At 38.6% G+C, this 25577-nt stretch overlaps 2 protein-coding genes and 1 long non-coding RNA gene across 3 annotated transcripts; 2 read left to right on the plus strand and 1 right to left on the minus strand.

Annotated features, from left to right (window-relative positions):
• The first annotated feature begins 9025 nt into the window (after positions 1-9025).
• On the plus strand, positions 9026-11808 carry LOC128551839 (uncharacterized protein K02A2.6-like). The gene is made up of 3 exons (XM_053532760.1): positions 9026-9175; positions 9633-10509; positions 11792-11808. The coding sequence occupies exons 1-3, from the start codon at positions 9026-9028 to the stop codon at positions 11806-11808; spliced, it is 1044 nt and encodes a 347-aa protein (XP_053388735.1).
• Positions 11809-13670: 1862 nt separating this feature from the next.
• LOC128551838 (uncharacterized) lies at positions 13671-25188 on the plus strand. The gene is made up of 3 exons (XR_008368904.1): positions 13671-13798; positions 21324-21449; positions 25116-25188. It is a non-coding gene; the product is annotated as an uncharacterized LOC128551838 (long non-coding RNA).
• On the minus strand, positions 15759-17198 carry LOC128551837 (uncharacterized). Its single transcript, XM_053532759.1, has 3 exons — positions 16721-17198; positions 16391-16493; positions 15759-15962 (listed from the first exon to the last, which is right to left on the minus strand). Exons 1-3 carry the CDS (start codon positions 16791-16793, stop codon positions 15791-15793), a joined length of 348 nt encoding a protein of 115 aa, XP_053388734.1. The 5' UTR covers positions 16794-17198; the 3' UTR covers positions 15759-15790.
• Positions 25189-25577: the final 389 nt, after the last annotated feature.

Here is a 25577-nt window from a genome sequence, read left to right on the forward strand (position 1 = left end):
CAACTGATGCTAGGATGGTCCTAGATGCCCAAGCACCAATTAACTTTTCGATATAGGCCGTGAAAGTGACGTAAATAGGACCCTCCCAAATCGGCGATTTTTCCTACTAGGGGCATCAGGAAAATAGCAGTTTTGGGTCGAAATTTCGGACCCCGATTTTTTGCATGCAACTGATGCTACGATGGTCAGAGAGGCCCAAGCACCAATTTACTTTTCGATATAGAACGTGAAAGTGACGTGAATAGGACCTCCCAAATCGGCGAATTTTCCTACAAGGGGCATCAGGAAAAATAGCAGTTTTGGGTCGAAATTTCGGACCCGAGTTTTGGCATGCAACTGATGCTAGGATGGTCCTAGATGCACAAGCACCAATTAACTTTTCGATATAGGCAGTGAAAGTGACGTGAATAGAACCCTCCCAAATCGGCGAATTTTCCTACCAGGGGCATCAGGAAAAATAGCAGTTTTGGGTTGAAATTTCGGACCCCGATTTTTTACATGCAACTGATGCAAGTATGGTCCTAGACGCCCAAGCACCAATTAACCTTTCGATATAGGCCGTGAAAGTGACGTGAATAGGACCCTCCCAAATCGGCGAATTTTTCTACCAGGGGCATAAGGAAAAATAGCAGTTTTGGGTCGAAATTTCGGACCGCGAGTTTTTGCATGCAACTGATGCTAGGATTGTCCTAGAGGCCCAAGCACCAATTAACTTTCGATATAGGCAGTGATAGTGACGTGAATAGGACCCTCCCAAATCGGCGAATTTTCCTACCAGGGGAGGGGCATCATGAAAAATAGCAGTTTTGGATCGAAATTTCGGACTCCGATTTTTGGCATGCAACTGATGCTAGGATGGTCCTAGATGCCCAAGCAACAATTAACCTTTCAATATAGGCCGTGAAAGTGACGTGAATAGGACCCTCCCAAATCCGCGATTTTTCCTACCAGGGGCATCAGGAAAAATAGCAGTTTTGGGTCGAAATTTCGGACCCCGAGTTTTGGCATGCAACTGATGCTAGGATGGTCCTAGATGCACAAGCACCAATTAACTTTTCGATATAGGCAGTGAAAGTGACGTGAATAGAACCCTCCCAAATCGGCGAATTTTCCTACCAGGGGCATAATGAAAAATAGCAGTTTTGGGTCAAAATTTCGGACTCCGATTTTTGGCATGCAACTGATGCTACGATGGTCCTAGATGCCGAAGCACCAATTAACTTTTCGATATAGGCCGTGAAAGTGACGTGAATAGGACCCTCCCAAATCGGCAAATTTTCCTACCACGGGCATCAGGAAAAATAGCAGTTTTGGGTCGAAATTTCGGACCCCGAGTTTTGGCATGCAACTGATGCTAGGATGGTCCTAGATGCACAAGCACCAATTAACTTTTCGATATAGGCAGTAAAAGTGACGTGAATAGAACCCTCCCAAATCGGCGAATTTTCCTACAAGGGGCATCAGGAAAAATAGCAGTTTTGGGTCGAAATTTCGGACCCCGATTTTTTACATGCAACTGATGCTAGGATGGTCCTACAGGCCCAAGAACCAATTAACCTTTCGATATAGGCCGTGAAAGTGACGTGAATAGGACCCTCCCAAATCGGCGAATTTTTCTACCAGGGGCATAAGGAAAAATAGCAGTTTTGGGTCGAAATTTCGGACCGCGTGTTTTTGCATGCAACTGATGCTAGGATTGTCCTAGAGGCACAAGCACCAATTAACTTTCGATATAGGCAGTGAAAGCGACGTGAATAGGACCCTCCCAAATCGGCGAATTTTCCTACCAGGGGCATCATGAAAAATAGCAGATTTGGGTCAAAATTTCCGACTCCGATTTTTGGCATGCAACTGATGCTAGGATGGTCCTGGATGCCCAAGCACCAATTAACCTTTCGATATAGGCCGTGAAAGTGACGTGAATAGGACCCTCCCAAATCGGCGAATTTTCATACCAGGGGCATCAGGAAAAATAGCAGTTTTGGGTCGAAATTTCGGACCCCGAGTTTTGGCATACAACTGATGCTAGGATGGTCCTAGAGGCACAAGCACCAATTAACTTTTCGATATAGGCCGTGGAAGTGACGTGAATAGGACCCTCCCAAATCGGCGAATTTTCCTACCAGGGGCATCAGGAAAAATAGCAGTTTTGGATCGAAATTTCGGACGACGATTTTTTGCATGCAACTGATGCTAGGATGGTCCTAGAGGCCCAAGTATCAATTAAACTTTCGATATAGGCCGCGAAATGTACGTGATTAGGACCCTCCCAAATCGGCGATTTTTCATACCAGGGGCATCAGGAAAAATAGCCAGCTGATGCTAGGATGGTCCTAGATGCCCAAGCACCAATTAACCTTTCGATATAGGCAGTGAAAGTGACGTGAATAGGACCCTCCCAAATCGGCGAATTTTCCTACCAGGGGCATCAGGAAAAATAGCAGTTTTGGGTCGAAATTTCGGACCCCGATTATTTGCATCCAACCGATGTTAGGATGGTCAGAGAGGCCCAAGCACCAATTAACCTTTCGATATAGGCAGTGAAAGTGACGTGAATAGGACTCTCCCAAATCGGCGAATTTTCCTACCAGGGGCATCAGGAAAAATAGCAGTTTTGGGTCGAAATTTCGGACCCCGAGTTTTGGCATGCAACTGATTCTAGGATGGTGCTAGAGGCCCAAGCACCAATTAACTTTTCGATATAGGCCGTGAAAGTGACGTTAATACGATCATCCCAAATCGGCGAATTTTCCTACCAGGGGCATCAGGAAAAATAGCAGTTTTGGGTCGAAATTTGGGACCCCGTGTTTTTGGCATGAAACTGATGCTTGGAAGGTCCTAGATGCCCAAGCACCAATTAACTTTTCGATATAGGCAGTGAAAGTGACGTGAATAGGACCTTCCCAAATCGGCGAATTATTCTACCAGGGGCATCAGGAAAAATAGCAGTTTTGGGTCGAAATTTCGGACCCCGATTTTTTGCATGCAACTGATGCTAGGATTGTCCTAGAGGCCTAAGCACCAATTAACCTTCCGATATAGGCCGTGAAAGTGACGTGAATAGGACCCTCCCAAATCGGCGAATTTTCCTACCAGGGGCATCAGGAAAAATAGCAGTTTTGGGTCGAAATTTCGGACCCCAAGTTTTGGCATGCAACTGATGCTAGGATGGTCCTATAGGCCCAAGCACCAATTAACATTTCGATATAGGCAGTGAAAGTGACGTGAATAGGACCCTCCCAAATCGGCGAATTTTCCTACCAGGGGCATCAGGAAAAATAGCAGTTTTGGGTCGAAATTTCGGAACCCGAGTTTTGGCATGCAACTGATGCTAGGATGGTCCTAGAGGCCCAAGCACCAATTAACTTTTCGATATAGGCAGTGAAAGTGACGTGAATAGGACCTTCCCAAATCGGCGAATTATTCTACAAGGGGCATCAGGAAAAATAGCAGTTTTGGGTCGAAATTTCGGACCCCGATTTTTTGCATGCAACTGATGCTAGGATTGTCCTAGAGGCCCAAGCACCAATTAACCTTCCGATATAGGCCGTGAAAGTGACGTGAATAGGACCCTCCCAAATCGGCGAATTTTCCTACCAAGGGCATCAGGAAAAATAGCAGTTTTGGGTCGAAATTTCGGACCCCGAGTTTTGGCATGCAACTGATGCTAGGATGGTCCTATAGGCCCAAGCACCAATTAACATTTCGATATAGGCAGTGAAAGTGACGTGAATAGGACCCTCCCAAATCGGCGAATTTTCCTACCAGGGGGCATCAGGAAAAATAGCAGTTTTGGGTCGAAATTTCGGAACCCGAGTTTTGGCATGCAACTGATGCTAGGATGGTCCTAGAGGCCCAAGCACCAATTAACTTTTCGATATTGGCAGTGAAAGTGACGTGAATAGGACCCTCCCAAATCAGCGAATTTTCCTACCAGGGGCATCAGGAAAAATAGCAGGTTTGGGTCGAAATTTCGGACCCCGATTATTTGCATGCAACTGATGCTAGGATGGTCAGAGAGGCCCAAGCACCAATTAACCTTTCGATATAGGCCGTGAAAGTGACGTGAATAGGACCCTCCCAAATCAGCGAATTTTCCTACCAGGGGGCATCAGGAAAAATAGCAGTTTTGGGTCGAAATTTCGGACCACGAGTTGTGGCATGTAACTGATTCTAGGATGGTCCTAGAGGCCCAAGCACCAATTAACTTTTCGATATAGGCCATGAAAGTGACGTGAATAGGACCATCCCAAATCGGCGAATTGTCCTACCAGGGGCATCAGGAAAAATAGCAGTTTTGGGTCGAAATTTGGGACCCCGTGTTTTGGCATGCAACTGATGCTAGGATGGTCATAGACGCCCAAGCACCAATTAACTTTTCGATATAGGCAGTGAAAGTGACGTGAATAGAACCCTCCCAAATCGGCGAATTTTCCTACCAGGGGCATCAGGAAAAATAGCAGTTTTGGGTCGAAATTTCGGACCCCGATTTTTTGCATGCAACTGATGCTAGGATGGTCCTAGAGGCCCAAGCAACAATTAACCTTTCGATATAGGCCGTGAAAGTGACGTGAATAGGACCCTCCCAAATCGGCGAATTTTCCTACAAGGGGCATCAGGAAAAATAGCAGTTTTGGGTCGAAATTTCGGACCCCGATTTTTTATATGCGACTGACGCTAGTATGGTCCTAAAGGCCCAAGCACCAATTAACCTTTCGATATAGGCCGTGAAAGTGACGTGAATAGGACCCTCCCAAATCGGCGAATTTTTCTACCAGGGGCTTAAGGAAAAATAGCAGTTTTGGGTCGAAATTTGGGACCCCGTGTTTTGGCATGTAACTGATGCTAGGAAGGTCCTAGATACCCAAGCACCAATTAACTTTTCGATATAGGCAGTGAAAGTGACGTGAATAGGACCTCCCAAATCGGCGAGTTTTCCTACAAGGGGCATCAGGAAAAATAGCAGTTTTGGGTCGAAATTTCGGACCCCGAGTTTTGGCATGCAACTGTTGCTAGGATTGTCCTAGATGCCCAATCACCAATTAACTTTTCGGTATAGGCAGTGAAAGTGACGTGAATAGGACCCTCCCTAATCGGCGAATTTTCCTAGCAGTTTTGGGTCGAAATTTCGGACCCCGATTTTTGGCATGCAACTGATGCTAGGATGGTCCTAGAGGCCCAAGCACCAATTAACTTTTCGATATAGGCCGTGAAAGTGACGTGAATAGGACCCTACCTGTAGTGTTGTTAAATACAATGTCAATCAAGTGATAGCAGCTCCTCCCACTAGCTCCCTAGTAGAAGGATGTCTCTCTGATACCATTATATGTTAGTTGAATACATGCATGCGATATGGCCACTTGTAGTGCCTTAGTAAATAAACTTGTAGAATAGTTTTATTGAGTTACTCATTTCTCAATACAGTACAATGGCGACGAGGATAAAAAAAGTTGACTTTAAAATAAATTGAAACAAGAGCCATGTTAGACATGGCCAATCCCCCCGCCGGGCATATTATAATTGAAGGCTAAAGTTCCTGGCAAGTTATTGTCTGAAAGTATTAATTTTGGGGAAAGCTTTGAAGAACCATTTAGTTGTGGTCCGCATCAGGGGTTTTAAAGATGTGAAAGAAAGAATAAGTCAGTGGTGAGGTGGTTTACTGCTAAATTTTATTAATTTTCATGAACAGTATAGCTATGATGTTTTTCTATATGGCTACTGTAAAAAGAAGGAATGGAAAGCTAACAGGGAACACGAGTGCCAGAATGTCACAATATATGCCCGTCACAGCAAATTTCTTTAGTCTAGCAGCTGTATTTGCAAATGGAATTTTAATTTTGTGGTTGTTTAGTAATCATTGTAAGTCTTTTGTTTTTCTAAGTCCACAAAAAAACTCCTTACCAGGTAGATATCTTAAAATACACGTAAAATTGGAAAGTAACATCCATGTTGTACCACAGAAAAGTGGTCTTGTTTTTTCCCTATGGTCAATTATAAAAAAGTTACAATATAAGTTATTTATAGTAACAACTAAGGGGAGTTAATCTTAAAAAAAAAAAAAAAATTGCAAGTCCACAAAAAAATCTTTACCAGGTAGAGATTGGTCAAAATACACCTCAAAATTGGATGTAGCATGCATGTTGTACTACAGAAAAGTTGTCTCGATTTTTCCCTACGACTAGTAATGAAAAAGTTACAATAAAAGCTATTTAAAGTAACAACAAAGGGAGGTAATTCTAAAGAAGGGAACTGCGCATGACACTTCGTCTCATGATGGTGTATAATTGTGCCAAGTTACATCAAAATCCCTCCATGCATGAAGAAGAAATGCTTCGGACAATGTCATTCTTGTATCTGACCTTTGGCCTCTCAGTGTGACCTTGACCTTAGACCTAGGCTAGGGACCTGGATCTTGCGCATGACATTCTGTCTCGTGGTGGTGAACATTTGTGCCAAGTTATATCAAAATCCCTCTATGCATGAAGAAGAAATGCTCCGGACAATTTTTTTAAAGAAAATATGATAAAGGGGAATAACTCAAAAAATAGGCAAGGTAGAGTTATTGTTCTTGCACACTGCACTTCCTCCCAATGTGTTCTATCAGTGTAAGAAGTTTGAAGAAAATCCCTCCAGCACTTTTGGAGTTATGCTCCGGACAAAATTTTTTAAGAAAATAAGATAAAGGGGAATAACTCAAAAAATAGGCAAGGTAGAGTTATTGTTCTTGCACACTGCACTTCCTCCCAATGTGTTCTATCAGTGTATGAAGTCTGATGAAAATCCCTCCAGTACTTTTAGAGTTATGCTCCGGACAAAATTTTTTAAGAAAATAAGATAAAGGGGAATAACTCAAAAAATAGGCAAGGTAGAGTTATTGTTCTTGCACACTGCACTTCCTCCCAATGTGTTCTATCAGTGTATGAAGTTTGAAGAAAATCCCTCCAGTACTTTTGGAGTTATGCTCCGGACAAAGATCGTTGCGGACGGACGCACGCACGCACGCACGCACGCACGCACGCACGGAGAGCATTTCTAATATCCCCTTCGCCTTTGGCGGGGGGATAAATAAAAAGTGTACTTAAAAAAACGCTGGAATTTATGTTTACACATATAAGCAGGAACTTAAATGTTTAGAACACTTTTGGACACCTTTGTTACAATAACTGTCATTTATCAATAACACTGATATTTTGACAATAAATATGGCACAAGGATTACCAGTTTTTCCCGCATTTAGTGTAAACGAGCCTGGCATAGACACAAGGTGGAAAAAATGGACAAACCGTTTTGAAAATCTTATGATTGGAATGAATATCAAAGACAAAACGCGACAACGTGCATTATTTCTTCACTATGCAGGGGAAGACGTCAACGACATATTTCATACATTGCAAGACACCGGGGACGATTATGAAATCGCAAAATCAAAACTGACTGAATATTTCGCACCTAAAAAGTGCACTGAGTACGAAATCTTCAAATTTCGACAGGCAAAACAGGACTCGAGAGAAAACGTAGACAGTTTTCACACGCGATTGAGGGCATTAAGCAGGAATTGCGAATTTCCTGACACAGACAAAGAAATTAAATCACAAATCATTCAAGGTTGTACCTCCACACGGTTACGTAGGAAGGCTTTACGAGATGATTTCACGTTGGACAATTTAATAAAGGAAGCACGTGCCCTGGAATAATCGGATCTACAAGCGTCCGAAATTGAGAACAATTCAAAGAAAAATGCAGTGAATGTCATGAAATCGAAACACAAGTCAGCATCAACAAAACACAACTCTTATCCGACCAGAAAGAAGGCAACATGCAAATATTGTGGATACGAATACCCACATCAATCAGGAAAATGTCCAGCGGATGGAAAGACGTGCACATACTGCAAAAAGAAAGGTCATTTTGAAAAAGTGTGCAGGTCCAAGCAGAGAAATCGTCGGGAAAACGTAAACAGAATGGATGATGAAAGCTCTCAAAGCGAAACTGAAAGTGAAAATAGAAGCGAAAGTGAAAATGAAAATAGCATATTTGGATTATCAGTGAATTCGTTGCAGTCATCAAGACCTAATTTGACCATCCAAATAAACGGTCAGTCTGTCAAGGCATTGATAGACACAGGGCCGTCTATAAATATAATTAATGAAAGGACATACAGCAAGCTAGTGACTCTCAGTAAGGTAGACACGAAAGTATATGCTTATGGTGCTAATAAAGTGGACTTATTAGGAAAGTTCCAGGCTACAATTGAAACCAAACACAAGATAACAACAGCTCCAGTATATATGGCAAAAGGTAAAAGTGGCAACTTGTCATCTTATTTGACATCTGTTGATCTCCAGGTTATTCCTGAAATAAGTGTCATAACACAGAATACGGTCGATGAACTTTGCGATAAATATGGATCTGTCTTCAAGGGTATTGGAAAAACGAAAGACACTGAAGTAAAGTTGTATGTTGACAAAAATGTTCAACCTGTCACCCAGCCGCACAGACGCATACCTTTTCACCTGAGAAAACAAGTTGAAGATGAGCTCCAAAGGCTTGAAGAGTTACACATCATTGAGAAAGTAGATGGTCCGACAGATTGGGTATCACCGATAGTGGTGGCTCCGAAGCCCAAAAGCAAAACAAACCAAATAAGGATTTGTGTTGACATGAGATTGCCTAATCAAGCAATAAAACGCACAAGACATATAATTCCTACTATTGATGATATGATCGTGGACTTAAGCGGTGCTAAAGTGTTCTCTAAATTAGACTTGAATCAGGGATGTCACCAGCTGGAACTATCAGAACAATCACGAAACATTACGACATTCACCACACGTATTGGACTGAGAAGATACAAACGCCTAAGCTTTGGTATAAATAGTGCGGCGGAAATTTTCCAAAACGCTTTAAGCACGACTCCAGAGGGATTAGATGGTGTGAAAAATATTTCGGATGACATAATCGTATATGCTAGAAACCAAACAGAGCATGACAGAAGGCTTGAAGCAGTCTTAAGCGACTACAGCAAATGAACATTACGCTAAATAAAAAGAAATGTGAATTCAACCAGAACAAATTAGAGTTCTTTGGATATATATTTGGTGAAGACGGCATGTCGGCAGACCCAAAGAAGGTCGAAACCATCAAGAACACACCACCACCCAAGAATGTGCTAGAGGTTAGAAGCTTTTTAGCTATGACAAATTATGTGTCGCGCTTCATTCAAAATTACAGCACAATTGCGCAACCTCTAAGACGCCTGATAAAGAAAAATGCAAAATGGACATGGCAAAATGAACAAGAATAAGCATTCCTTAAGCTGAAATCGATTCTCAGCAGTGATACTGTCATGACCTACTTTGATCCTAATAAGGAAACACAGATCATCACAGATGCAAGTCCCGTTGGAATAGCCGCAATAATGCTACAAGAAGGAAAAGTTGTGTGCTATGCAAGCAGATCATTGACAGACGTTGAAAGAAATTCATATTCTCAGCAAGAAAGAGAGAATTTAGCACTAGTTTGGAGTGTAGAACATTGGCATATATACTTATATGGACATAAGTTTAATGTAATCACTGATGCGAAATTCATTGAAAATATCTACAATAATCCGAAGTCAAAAATCGGATCAGCAAGACTTGAACGCTGGAGAATGCGACTATTATCATACGACTTTAACGTCATACATAAAAAGTGGAGATTCGGACATGTCGGATTTCTTGAGCAGACACCCAGACACAGAAAAACGCAAACAAACAAGCGTGGCAGAGGAATATGTTAATTTCCTGGCATATCATGATGTCCCTGTAGCCATGAACATGAATGAAATAATTCAAGCAACATCCCAGGACGTTGACCTCCAAATGGCCATTAAATATGTCAAATCTGGAAACTGGAATAACCCAAGCAAAAACAAAATCATTGATACCCTGTCACGCTGCAAAAACGAGCTGTCGGTAGTAAATCTTCAAAATGGTGAAATTCTGCTGCATGAGTCCAGGATTGTTATCCCTAGGCAATTACAAGATAAAGTGATTTCATTAGCTCATGAGGGTCATCAGGAAATTGTTAAAACCAAACAATTATTAAGAGAGAAAGTGTATTTCCCAGGCATGGATCAATTAGTAGAAGCAAAATGCAAATGTTGCATTCCGTGTCTAGCAGCAACAAATAAAAAGACTCAAGAACCGCTGCAAATGAGTGAAATGCCAAAATACGCGTTTCAGGTAGTTAGCTTGGACTTTTGTGGACCATTTCCGGATGGAAAGTATTTACTCGTGTTAATGGATGAATACTCACGCTTCCCGTTCGTTGAAGTACTTAATTCAATCACAGGCAACACAGTGATTCCTGTGCTAGACAAAATTTTCTCAGAAGCAGGGATTCCAGAAGTGTTAAAATCAGACAACGGAAGTCCCATGAATTCACACCAGTTCAAAGATTTTGCTAAGCATATGGGTTTCAAACACAAGAAAATAACTCCTCTGTGGCCGCAGGCAACTGCTGAATGTGAACGCTTCATGAAAACAATAGGCAAAACAATCAGAGCTTCCCATGTCCATCATTCTGATTGGAAAAAAGACATGTATGCTTTTCTGAGAAATTACAGATCGACACCGCACGGAACGACATCCGAAACACCCTCTGACCTATTTTATGGAAGGCCCATAAACATTAAAATTCCATTCTTACAAAGGCAAAAGAAATCGAAAAAAAAACCCACAAAAACGCAAGAGAAAATGACAGAAAATCAAAGCAGAAAATGAAAGACTATGCTGATACACGGAGAAACACGAGAAAAACTGAAATTAAAATTGGTGACAGTGTGTTGGTAAAACAAGACAAACACAACAAATTTTCGACCCCATACGATCCAATACCCTATGAGGTAATCAAGACAAAAGGATCAATGGTAACCGCTGAACGCGAGGACAAACAAATAACTCGAAACTCTTCATTCTTTAAACGTGTCGGAACGTCGAAAAATGAGCCAAACAACGAGAAAGCCAACGCCAACCATGATACAACCGTATCATCACAATTCGAGAAGAAAACCAGGCACGAAACCCCATCACACCAAGGCAACGACTCTGGCGATGCTGTATTACCACGAACACAAAGACAAAAAAAACACCGGATTACTTAAAAGATTATGTGTGTCAAAGTAATAAATAGCGGCATAATAACCCGCTGTAATTCAAAGCAGACTCGAAAAGCTGCATTCGAAATTGGAATTTAAAACTGTTAATCAATAATCTATCATTTAAATTAAAAGCTGCATTCAAAATTGGAATTTAAAAGTGCTAATCAATAATCTACCATTTAAATATGTAACGTTGTGAAAAAAAATCAAAACAGATGTAAAAGGATTTAACAATAAAATGTAATTCACCATGAATTATACATGCAACAGGTGCATTTAAATAATACATGCCATTCATATGCTTACACTGTTTTGTTACTGGATTTACATTATTGTTTTAGAATAATATATCTGACCTTCATTGCAAATTCATTTTGTATCATCGGGCTTATAATTTATTTACTTGAATAAAATGCCAGTCTCATTCACAATCTTAGAAACATTAAAGAAATTTATGAACACGTGTAGACAGTAATTGCTATCGGAACCAATCTTTAAATCAGCCATTGAACATTAACGTTGAGATAAGATGATAAAGCAATTAGGAGCATATCATTGCTACAAATAAAACTCTCGTTATCTGGACAGACACTCGTGAAGACAAACACTTGTAATCTCAGTTAATGTTTGGAAACAATGACACTGCAGTTAGAGAATTTGATTAGTATAAACATTATTTTATTCTGGCTAATTTCAAATCTTGGCCGGGAGGAATTGTAGTGTTGTTAAATACAATGTCAATCAAGTGATAGCAGCTCCTCCCACTAGCTCCCTAGTAGAAGGATGTCTCTCTGATACCATTATATGTTAGTTGAATACATGCATGTGATATGACCACTTGTAGTGCCTTAGTAAATAAACTTGTAGAATAGTTTTATTGAGTTACTCATTTCTCAATACAGTACACTACCAAATCGGCGAATTTTCCTACCAGGGGCATCAGGAAAAATAGCAGTTTTGGGTCGAAATTTCGGACCCCGATTTTTTGCATGCAGTTGATGCTAGGATGGTCCCAGAGGCCCAAGCACCAATTAACCTTTCGATATAGGCAGTGAAAGTGACGTGAATAGGACCCTCCCAAATCGGCGAATTTTCCTACCAGGGGCATCAGGAAAAATAGCAGTTTTGGGTCGAAATTTCGGACCCCGATTTTTTGCATGCAGTTGATGCTAGGATGGTCCTAGAGGCCCAAGCACCAATTAACTTTTCGATATAGGCAGTCGAAATTTCGGACCCCGATTTTTTGCATGCAGTTGATGCTAGGATGGTCCCAGAGGCCCAAGCACCAATTAACCTTTCGATATAGGCAGTGAAAGTGACGTGAATAGGACCCTCCCAAATCGGCAAATTTTCCTACCAGGGTCATCAGGAAAAATAGCAGTTTTGGGTCGAAATTTCGGACCCTGATTTTTTGCATGCAATTGATGCTAGGATGGTCCAAAGAAGTATAAAATACACAGAATGGCAACTGGCTGTAATCTCGCGTGATCTCGTGTCAGAGCGTGAATTGGCGTTATCTTAGTAAAAACAAACATCGGCGAGCATGGCGTTACAATTTGTACCTTGAAAACTACAATTAAAATACATGTTAGCGGTTACAACAACATAAGTTTAATGTGTTATAGTCTTAAGACACAACGTACACGTTTCTTGTCATCAAAAGAAGCGTGGTCATACGGCAATAATTAATTTACCGATGAGTAATTGCTTTCGAATACAAAATGGCGCGCGGAGAGAGCGTTACTTCCGGTAACGAGATCTCATCCAGTTATCACGGGATGTTGGCGAGATTTGCTCTATATGCCTTTCAAGTTGCCGATCTATTTATTTTTATAGCTCTTTGGATGGTCCTAGAGGCCCAAGCACCAATTAACCTTTCGATATAGGCAGTGAAAGTGACGTGAATAGGACCCTCCCAAATCGGCGAATTTTCCTACCAGGGGCATCAGGAAAAATAACAGTTTTGGGTCGAAATTTCGGAACCCGAGTTTTGGCATGCAACTGATGCTAGGATGGTCCTAGATGCCAAAGCACCAACTAACTTTTCGATATAGGCAGTGAAAGTGACGTGAATAGTACCCTCCCAAATCGGCGAATTTTCCTACCATGGGCATCAGGAAAAAATAGCAGTTTTGGGTCGAAATATCAGACCCCGATTGTTTGCATGCAATTGATGCTAGGATGGTCCTAGATGCCCAAGCAACAATTAACTTTTCGATATAGGCAGTGAAAGTGACGTGAATAGGACCCTCCCCAAAATAGTTTACTTCTGTCCAAAGCCTAGATGCTCTAAAATGATTATATAGCAAAATATTTAGATTTACGCTCCGAATTAGAAACTTCTGGCCATGTACACGATTTCCGAAAATGGCCATATAGTTTCCGGATTTTTCGGGGAATAGGTCTACATCTGTTTTTCTTACTTTCTCTAACACCTAACGAATGGTTATAATTATCAGTATCGAGTGTTTATTATTACGATAACGAAAAAAGAAGAAATAATACTATCCGGTTACCGACTATTTTTCTTGTCAGTTGTATGCGAAATAAAGGTAGCGAATGCAGCTCGTGATTAGGAAATTCCCCGGAAGCATTTGGCTGGTTCCAAATTCTTAATGCGGAATCTGAATACTGGAACCATATACTGGATTACAGGTAAATAAACAAGCAAAGGTGTGATATGAATTTGTTTTGGTCAATATTGATGCTTGAGCATTACTGAAATGTTATGAAAATTGAAAAAAGTGAAAACTATGCCTGAACAGTAACTGATATTTGATTTGCATGACTACGTGACAATGAAGAAGTAAATTAAAATTGCACTTCCGTTTTCAAAATTTGTTTACTAGTACTACTGCCCGGCTGTATTTGCTTATTTGATACTATGATGTTGTAAATTCATAAACCAACACAGTTTTGTCAATAATACTGTAATATTGTAATATTTACATTATTCATGAACAGCAGATTAATTGGAAAAATTTATGTGTACAATAATTATGATTACAGACCACAGGCACTTGTTTCGGTCAATAAAACAGGTACAATGCAATATTGCACCCCTCTAGCCTGTAAATCGTCTAAAAAGTAGATTTAGAGGCAAGCGGGTTGCAGTATTGCATTTTATGTGGTTTTTTTTACTGAAACAAATGCCTGTGTTACAGACATTTCATTTAAAAAGTACAATAAAGTATGTCATATTCATTAAAATACTGTAGAAATTCAGTACTCCATTTAAGGTAGTTCTGCACGTTTGGATCAGATTTTTTCTACAATGTAGAATTTGATTAAGCACTGATTTTTCAAAACTTCAGAATATACCAAGAATATTCAGCAAATAAAACAGATAGGGTCGTGTGCTTGATTTTTTGCTAGACTGATTTGAAAAATTTGGACCTCAAACAATATTCCATAATGGGAGTCTATGGGAAAATCGTAACTTTCATAACATTTTCGCGAATAGAAATTTTTCTACAATGTAGATTTTGATGAAACTTCTCACAGTTGTAAGTAAACATATGGCCTATAATTTGGTGAAATAAAATGTATATGTCCGTGTGCCTATTTTTGAGATATTTGACCAAGACTAAATTGAACCGGACATTTCACGCTAATTTTAGGACATTTTTTGAATTTTTTAACGTGTCATATGTTTTAATATCATATTTTGACTTTAGAAATATAGCAACAGTGCTACTGTAATAAATTTACTCACAGGTTTCGATTAAATCATAAAATTATTTTCATTTCCGTACGCCGAATCCAGGCTTTATTCTACGTTTTCCGGATAAATGACGTTACGCCATCACTTCCGGTTTATCAAACGTGCAGAACTACCTTAACTGTTTAATATATTAAAATTTTACAACTTGTGGAATATTCTTCCAACCCTATGGCCCACTTCCGAGATCTCATTTCTGAACAAGCCTGCTAGTTAGAAATGGTATGAGCCGCGTCAAGCATTTTCATGTCTTATGGTAATTTTTTACCTTTTTTAGATTTTTACAGTTTCAAACTGCCCATTTCATTAGCTTTAAGAAAATGTATACATCACAGGGTACAAAAATGTTAAAAAATAATATAATTTTGGCAGTAAGAATGCCTAGTGACGTTACGTGGAAGTACATGACGTCGTTTAAAACGTTAAACGTCTAGATTACGTTCTTACGACGTTATGTATATCTTTATTCAATTAAAGTCCATTCAACACCATTTTGTCAAACTAAAACTATGTAAACCTTTTGTCTTTATTTAATTTGATGATCTAAATGCCTCATTCATAGCGACATAAAATAACACATGTTTACTTAATTGTCATTTATAACTGTCATTTATAAAACTAAACTAAAACAGTCCGAACACTTTACGACTCTTCTGGAGCAGGGCATAAAACATTCTGAAATGGTCGTCTGACTAGAGGACGCACGTGCCGGTACAGGTAACGCACACGTTCAGCAGAAAGGCCGGGAGGAACTATCTGAGACGGGACGTCATCTCTGGCCATCTCCAACAGGTGCGTTTTGCAGATAACGAAGCACACCTCGTTTTCGTCAGCTGACTGCCTCATGTACACAACCCCTGGCTCCTCAGAACTAAAACGGAAGTTCTAAGTGATATTTTGCGACATTTGGCACTTTCTTAAATCTATCACCAAAAAGTTTTCCATGCCCTCCAAACCCATCCACTTCCTCCGCCATAGGTAACAGGCTGGTTACTATGGGAACTGTTGATAACGACTTCAGCTATATGTTGTAATGTGTCACAATCCTTCCTTCGGTACAGTGTCTTAATGTTCCCAAATCCTGCATCGATCAAACACCTTAAAGAAAAAATAAATAGCATTTTGCAACAACATACAGAAGCAACCAGCTTTGGTGTTCAAGATCGACATTGAAGGTATATGTAACTGAATTTCAGGAATTGATTCGTGACGTTAACGTTAATCGTGTCATTTATTGTTATATTCAAATATGTCTAGTCACGGCTCACTGCTTAGCATCGTTCTGATTATTGAATATATAACCACTGGGCTAACACCCTTACGCATTTGAACTCTTGACTCCGTTATATCCGACTATAAATAATCCGAATGCTTTGATTATTTCATTAATTAATCAAAAATATTTTTTAAAAGGGTCAGCATGCTAATTACTATGATTTAATCAGTTCCACATACAATCACTAAATTCGCCGACATCAGTTTCGATACTGTTACAACTCTGTTTTTAATCTAAAATTAAAGCTTACCGTGTGTGTCCAGGAAGTTGCATCATGTACGTGATTTTCTGGTGACGCTGCGTCATAACTCTCCAAGACAGGTAACCGAGGACGTAACGGTTCTTGTTTTGACCTGTAAAAAGGATAGCCATAAGCGATTAAATACATGTTTTGAATTAACTATTTAATACATATTTCATTCTCTGTCCGTTACAATTTGAAAGATCGAAACAGAGACACTATGCTAATAACCTATAATTATAGCACTACTTGGGAATATAGGTAAAAAGAAGGCTTACAGCAAGCTTTTTCAATAAAAATGTTATTGAACAAAAACAGGACAATGGAGGAACCACATACCAAAGCAGTTGTCTGCATGCAAGCTACACTCATTTTCACCCAAACTATAGTTGGCAAATGCATGGTCTAACATAGATATTACAGCGTCAGGTCCATGTACCAATTGGCCATCACGTCCTGAAATATTATCAAAGCATAAATCAAGCCCACCTTCAAAGACTATTTAAGAATAAGTACACGTAATAGAATCCCACAGACTTAAATTGTAACGCCAAGACTCGTTGTAACTAACGTAACTCTCATACACAACTGACATGAAGAATTTTGAAGAACAAGCCTAGTGATACAAATATGTCAAATGTATGCATTCCGTCTCTAATTTTGAGCTAAATGACGCCATGAAGGTAGTATATACTACCTTCATGACGACGCCACTCCTTTTCATATGTAATTTTAGAAGTCTCTGATCAAAACAGGCAACATTTTTAAATAACAAATATTTTGCATGAACATTATATTCAGAATGTTTTACACGTTTTTATGATAATATGTAACTCCGTCGGCAATTTATATTATGGATAAAATGTTCAATACATTCAACTATTTTCAGCTAATCAGCAGTAAAGCTCACAGAGTAGGCTTGGATGTTTCCCTCTATGTAATATACTTAGACCTATCAGCAAATTATTTCCCTCATTAAGAAGTTCCGTTCATTGTCGCCATGAAGCATATATAGTTTTCTTTTATTACCATGTTAAAACGTATTTAAAGCACACTTAATCATTTCTTTGAGCATTGAGAATAACAAAACAATTTATTAATGTAAAGCATTGCGGCTAGACTTTAAATAAACATGTACTGTAAGTTGGGAAAATTTCGCGCCGCCAACATTTCGCAAATTTGCTTGAATATAATTGCAACATTATCGATTTCATTAATTCGCAAGCAGACGTCTTGAAGCAACAATTTGTTTTAAAATATGTCACTTTCTTAAATTCGCAATATATAAAAAAAAAAAAAATCTCGCGAATAGTGTCCAATTTACCGTACACTGAAAATATACTGCTGAGATAAGTAAAAGAAATACCTATTGTCTCATTCTCATCAATAAGGAAGTTGTACTGTTTGTTTCCATCCACTCAGTGTATCCAAAGATCTGGATTTTTCTGGGTTGAATAAAGTATGTCGGGCCTTTTTCTCTGGTGTGGTGGGGTAATTTGACATATTGTGAGAAATCGAACGTGTAGTGTACGTCGTTGCATGAAAAGTTGTCTCCACTTCTTTCGTCTTGTCGCCTTAATCTCTCAAACATGTTTGTTGATCTTTCAACACACTCCCGGTATATTTCCCTTTCTTTCCTAGCTTGTAATACATGATTATGATATTTCTCTGTGGCAGACAGTTTTTCATCTTCTGTTCTTGCTAGCTGTATATCTTGGCGAAAATCCTCACAAGTTTTGCATACGTCATCTTTTGGAGCAGCTATTTTAATGTGAGGAACACATCTTTTCCATAGATCTTTAAAAGTAGACAGGCCAGCATATTGCATTTCAATTTGACTGCATGCTGTAACATATTCTTGATGAATGGAAAGCTTAGTACCTGCTAACGTGGGTGTCAATGTTATCTGTGGTCTCTATTTCATCTTCACTGTCCTCATGTGTATCATTAGCACGACACAAATGAGACTGTGTACTGTTTGTGGAAGAAGGTTCAGTTAACCCAAACGCACCCAACAATGTATCTAATTCCTGAAAAATAAAAAATAAAAATGTTATTTTATTTAAAACTTAGAGTAAGTTAATACAGTGTGTTAATAACGATTTTATCAAGGAATATAGAGAAAGGTATTGTACACATTGTTTTGCATTTATATTCATGCATTGAAACATAGTTTATTTCTTTATTTTTAAACATTTTTTTAAAAAAAGAAACAATGGTCACACAAAAATGCTCTCCAAAAAAAAAAAAAAGTGGCACCCAGAGAATTCGGTCTTCGGTACCCTTGCTCTCTAGTCAAGAGTGCTAACCTCTCGGCCATTCCATATAAGTCACTACTTATATATAAACTAGATCTATAGCTTCCTTTTACTTTCTGACTATTATGCCTCTCAAATTTCGATAAAATTGCGATTTAAAGCTTTAATATTCCTTAATAAAATCGAATGGAATCAATGAATAATAAGAATATCACCAAAATACTGTATATACTTGGTTCGGTCGAATAACTACAAAAATGTACATCATTAGTCAAAGCTGGCCCTTTAGCGCAAAATTCTGCGAAACGGTCGTTAATATAGGTATCATATGATGATGATTATTATTATTATACCAGATTTATGATGTTACAGGACCACCAGACAAAGTTAACATTCTATATGCACACAAAAAGTACGTAAAATCCCACGGTGATTTCCATACTGCAAGCAAGCGCAATGTCAAATCAACACAAACTGCCTCGGAAATGTTAACTTATTTCTACAAATTCTAGCAGCCCGGAGAGATTGTGACTTCAGCATCATCTAAAATTAAAATGTGTTCATGATTTGTAAAAGAAAATAGAACTTGTACTCACATCAAAAGTGTCCATTTCCTTTGTTTATTTTTCACGTGTAAATTTCAAGGGCGCCGCCATTTTATTTTCATCTCGCTCGACTTTGACGTCACTTTTCTCGCTTACGTCATAAATACCATAAGACATGAAATTGCTTGACGCGGCTCGTATTATAATAATTTATATGAGAAAAGAAGAGAAACAGTGCAATGTCTAAAATTTAATGCTATATATTATAATGGATTAAAACTAAATGATAATTTCTTGATCAGATATATTGCCCTTATGCTTGATCAGATATATTGCCCTTATGCTAACAGGCTGACCTTGCTAATGTGATGTGCCGTAAACCCAAATAAGTAGTATAAAAGTGTCTAGGTTGATGAAATAGCTTAGAAATGAACAAATATCAGAATAGGAGATACGGGTTAAAATCTAGAACATGTATATGGTATCTAAGTATCCATGGAATGAAACTTTGCACTAATCTCCCATGCAATGCATGGATTCCATAACTCACTTTTGCTTTCATATAAAGTTATTCACCTTTTTGACGAAGAACTTTTTGGTCAAGGTTATATTGTATACATGTAAGCTGGTATTCAGTAACTAATGGCGACTGATTAAGGACATTTTGTAATGTTGCATTGGCCTTTGCACTTATTTCAGTAGCACATTTGGTTAAGCTATCCTGGCATGTGTGCCAACACGCCAAAACGAAATGTTGAAAGCTTTATGTGTCCTTATCAGTCGGGGGTGTAACTGTTTTAAGTTATGTAACCTATTTTTTGGTTACTTTTTCAAGCATTTTATAACCTGTATTAGTTATAACATATAAGTTAACTCAGGTAAGTTATTCAAAAAAAGTATTTTTGCTGTTCTCACAAAGTGACCTATACAGTGAAATAAGTAGCAGTCTGTGGTTAATCAAATTCTCTTTTAGTCTGATCATGACCTGATAAGCATAATGGGATGCTAAGAGTTTTATAGCTTTAAACCTTTTGTGTAAAACTCAGCCTTGCGTAAAAGAATTTACTGCATAGTTGGAAAGATAAGAGTTCAAGGATTCAGGAAATAATTGCATTAGTCACATTCAAAATGAGGAATTGGCGCAGGAGGGCTTTGTAATATATATTTTATGATAAATGAAACAAGTTATGAAAATATAAGCAATAACTCAAATGGGTTATAAACTGCCATAACTTGAAACAGTTACACCCCTGACTGCATATGGCACACATACCAAAGCGACAAAACAAAACTTACAATGTGACACAGAGAAACATAGAATGTGACAGAACAAAACATTCTGTTTCAGGTTGGTGCATGCGCCATCAACATAAATTTTGTGTTGTGTGTTGGGGCACATTCCAAGAGCAAATGAAATGTTTCATTGTTTCACATTGGTGTCCGTGCCATTAACAAAAACTGCTTTGGTGTGTTGGCGGAAGCGCCAAAATGAAATGAAATATTTCATTGTCATGTATTACTGTGCGTACCAGAAGGCTATGGGTTACGTAGCCACATGTAGGTTTTGTTCTGTCACATTCTTTTTTGTTATGGTATGTTGTAAGTTTTGTTTTGTCATATTAGTGTGAACACGTAGATGACACATAAAACTTTCAGTATTTCGTTATGGCCTGTTGGCACGCATGCCCAGACAACATAACGAAATTTAACCAAAAAATCACATGCACGTCAATCCGACAACAATGTTTCCTTAGTCAGCCACATTTAAACTGCGCTTGGGAATAGATAGAAACTTCACACACTGTTTCACAATGATGATCTACATGGAGAAAGTTCTATGACTCGAAACTGTTGCCCCATTTGTACTTAACATCAATATTTTCACTCTGAGCTTTATGAGTAGCAAGGCTTTTCATTAGTCTGTGAGGCATTGCTGTCCTCCGGCAGCTCTTGTTGGTTTAAATATTTAAATAATCAGCAATTATATATCTAACCTATAGCCTGCTGGCAGCAAGCGATTCCAGTCTGCACTGTTTGCTATTCAGTTAGCAAATAGTATTGCTTAAATTGAATGATTGGCCAGCCCATTTTAGAAATTTAGCACACTGTCTAAAGGTTAATATTCTTTTAAGATTTCAGTCCCTGAGAATGAAATAAAGCAATGTGACAATGGATAGTGACAATTTAGATCTTATTGAGGTTCCACCAGATAGACTGCTCTTCAATGAACAGCTGCACCATAAACAAGATAGCAAGTTGAAAAAGGTAACAAAAGTTTCTGTTTTAGTTTTTTTATATTTTGTTTTTAGCTCACCTGTCACAAAGTGACAAGGTGAGCTTTTGTGATCGCGCAGTGTCCGTCGTCCGTCCGTCCGTGCGTCCGTCCGTCCGTGCGTAAACTTTTCCTTGTGACATCTCTAGAGGTCACATTTTTCATGGGATCTTTATGAAAATGGGTCAGAATGTTCATCTTGGTAAATTCTAGGTCAAGTTCGAAACTGGGTCACGTGCCGTCAAAAACTAGGTCAGTAGGTCTAAAAATAGAAAAACCTTGTGACCTCTCTAGAGGCCATAATTTTTAATGGATCTTCATGAAAATTGGTCAGAATGTTCACCTTGATGATATCTAGGTCAAGTTTGAAACTGGGTCACGTGCCTTCAAAAACTAGGTCAGTAGGTCTAAAAATAGAAAAACCTTGTGACCTCTCTAGAGGCCATATATTTCACAAGATCTTCATGAAAGTTGGTCAGAACGTTCACCTTGATGATATCTAGATCAAGTTCGAAACTGGGTCACGTGCGGTCAAAAACTAGGTCAGTAGGTCAAATAATAGAAAAACCTTGTGACCTCTCTAAAGGCCATATTTTTCATGGGATCTGTATGAAAGTTGGTCTGAATGTTCATCTTGATGATATCTAGGTCAGATTCGAAACTGGGTCATGTGCGGTCAAAAACTAGGTCAGTAGGTCTAAAAATAGAAAAACCTTGTGACCTTTCTAGAGGCCATATATTTCACAAGATCTTCATGAAAATTGGTCAGAACGTTCACCTTGATGATATCTAGGTCAAGTTCGAAACTGGGTCACGTGCCCTCAAAAACTAGGTCAGTAGGTCAAATAATAGAAAAACCTTGTGACCTCTCTAAAGGCCATATTTTTCATGGGATCTGTATGAAAATTGGTCTGAATGTTCATCTTGATGATATCTAGGTCAAGTTCGAAACTGGGTCACGTGCCGTCAAAAACTAGGTCAGTAGGTCAAATAATAGAAAAACCTTGTGACCTCTCTAGAGGCCATATTTTCCATGGGATCTGTATGAAAGTTGGTCTGAATGTTCATCTTGATGATATCTAGTTCAAGTTTGAAAGTGGGTCACGTGCCATCAAAAACTAGGTCAGTAGGTCAAATAATAGAAAAACCTTGTGACCTCTCTAAAGGCCATATTTTTCAATGGATCTTCATGAAAGTTGGTCTGAATGTTCATCTTGATGATATCTAGGTCAAGTTCGAAACAGGGTCATGTGCAGTCAAAAACTAGGTCAGTAGGTCTAAAAATAGAAAAACCTTGTGACCTCTCTAGAGGCCATACTTGTGAATGGATCTCCATAAAAATTGGTCAGAATGTTCATCTTGATGATATCTAGGTCAAATTCGAAAGTGGGTCACGTGCCATCAAAAAGTAGGTCAGTAGGTCAAATCATGAAAAAACGTTGTGACCTCTCTAAAGGCCATATTTTTCATGGGATCTGTATGAAAGTTGGTCTGAATATTTATCTTGATGATATCTAGGTCAAGTTTGAAACTGGGTCAACTGCGATCAAAAACTAGGTCAGAAAAACCTTGTGACCTCTCTAGAGGCCATACCCTTGAATGGATCTTCATGAAAATTGATCAGAATGTTCATCTTGATGATATCTAGGTCAAGTTTGAAACTGGGTCACGTGCCTTAAAAAACTAGGTCAATAGGTCAAATAATAGAAAAACCTTGTGACCTCTCTAGAGACCATATTTTTCAGTGGATCTTCATGAAAATTGGTCAGAATTTTTATCTTGATAATATCTAGGTCAAGTTCAAAACTGGGTCACATGAGCTCAAAAACTAGGTCACTATGTCAAATAGTAGAAAAAACGACGTCATACTCGAAACTGGATCATGTGGGAAGAGGTGAGCGATTCAGGACCATCATGGTCCTCTTGTTTTAATTACCTCCCTTTATAAAATATAGTTTTCAAAGCTTGTAGAAATTGTATATCACAGTTGTATGTACCATATATATCTGTTATGTTTTCTTAATTATTGGAACTTAGAGATAACTTAACTGTTTTAGAATTTTGGAATTGAGTTTATCTACTTTCAGTCTTAGATACTAGTATTAGCTAGGGGGACGTTATGTACAGAAGGGAGATAATTTGTTTGGATCGTCTTGTTTGTTTATTTGTTTGTTTTGGGTTTGACACCGTTTTTCAACAGTATTTCAGTCACATAAGGGCGGGCAGTTAACCTAACCAGTGTTCCTGGATTCTGTACCAGTACAAACCTGTTCTCGGCAAGTAACTGCCAACTTCCCCACATGAATTATCAATAGTGGACGCATTGGTCGAGAGGGTAAGACACTTTCTTACGGAGGTGAAGGCCCCTGGTTCGAATCCTGGCTACTCCCATTGCAGTGTGTCCTTGGGCAAGGCACTTTATCACGATTGCCTCAGTTGACCCAGATGTAAATGGGTACCAGCAAATTGCTGTGGGTGAGGTATAATTGGTTTTAACTGTTCTTAATATAGGGTCGCAAAAAAGCTCTATAGAGCTTATGTTAATTGTTTCACCAAGCGACGGTAAATAAAACTTACCTTTACCTTTAAAGGTGGAGGACGAATGATTTCAGACACAGTGCCTTTTATCAAATCGTCACGGAGAACATACGCCCCACACGGGAATCAAACTCACGACCCCGCGATCTGTAGACTAACGCTCTTCCTACTGTCAGAGCTAAGCGGGCGGTTCCGGATAGTACTGATTTACTCTTAAAACTAACAAATTTTAAATCCATTGCAGACTAAAGATCTTTTGCATTGAAGTTTGTTTTTAAGGCAAAATAAATTAACCAGATTTATTGCAATATATGTTAAAAGGTAAGAGTTGTTGTGTAGAGATCGTAAAATGCTACATTAAAGCATTGATATTAATTTTGTAGGAGATTAATTTTAATGTATTTTTTTGTTGTGTCAGTCCATGAAACTAAATCCTATTAAAAATCCCATTCTTTTATCTTGGTACCGGCAAGTGGAAATTGTATTCATACCCTAGCAAAATAGTCGTTCTGGGTAAAAGCACAATACCCATGAGATTAAATGATATCTCAGTAAGTGCAACTGTTCATTTCTAGCAGTGTCAGCTAGATTTATTTATGGTAATATTTTTCATTTAAAGGGACTGACCCACACTTTCTAGGCAAACAATGCTTTCTCTAAAAAATTCATAAAAATGAGACAGAGTACTCTGAAATTGACTAGTGGTACAAACTTATTGACATAAGAGTTTTGCAAGACATTCTTATAAATAAGCGAAAATATTGTGCAGGAGGTAGTAAATGATTGCAACACTTTTGAAATAACACAGAAAATTGATACTTTCTGGCATTTTAACCAATATCTAACTTTTACTTTCACCTACTTTAAATTTTTTATCATTTTTCAGTGTCCTATATTACATTTTATGGCAAACATAGTAGAAATGAATATGTTGAAAAATTTCACCCAGACACATAGGCACTGGTCTAGTGTCCTCTTCTTTTCCCAAAAAATCACTTTTTCACACAAAAATGTTGTTTATATTTTAGTCAAAAGTGAATTTTGTGAAAAAAAGTTTACACTAGACAAGTGCCTGTGGGCAAGATTAGCTTTGTGATCATTGTACTGCTCTCTATTTTCAGTTGAAGGTACAACTGAAGCAAGGTTCAACATCAGACGGAAGCAAAGGTATGTTGTATGTTGTTTTCAAGAAAGATTAGGCATTACCTTTTAACCTTTACCATGCTATATTTCTAAAATGGACTGGTCTGTCATTCAGTTTGGGTAGTACCACATTTGAAAGGGTGTTCAATAAACATTTTCTAACTGAATAGCGAACAGTGCAGACAATGATCTGTACAGACTGATCTTTGTCTGCACTGGCCGCAAAGGCAAAATCATTAGCCACCAGCAGGCTAAAGGTAAAGTACATGACTCTTGTCTGAATTCGAAGCATTTGGAAATTTTTGTGCCTGCCACCTGGGTCTGCCCCTATTTCCAGAGTTATGGCCCCTGAAATTGTCAAAAATGCAGATTTTCACCTTGTGACGCGCCTAGCTAAAAAAGTATTACATATTAATTGATTAAACCTTGCATGAGTCTTT

The sequence above is a fragment of the Mercenaria mercenaria genome, unplaced genomic scaffold (genome assembly GCF_021730395.1).
Source record: "Mercenaria mercenaria strain notata unplaced genomic scaffold, MADL_Memer_1 contig_1752, whole genome shotgun sequence".
Classification (NCBI taxonomy): Eukaryota; Metazoa; Mollusca; class Bivalvia; order Venerida; family Veneridae; genus Mercenaria; species Mercenaria mercenaria.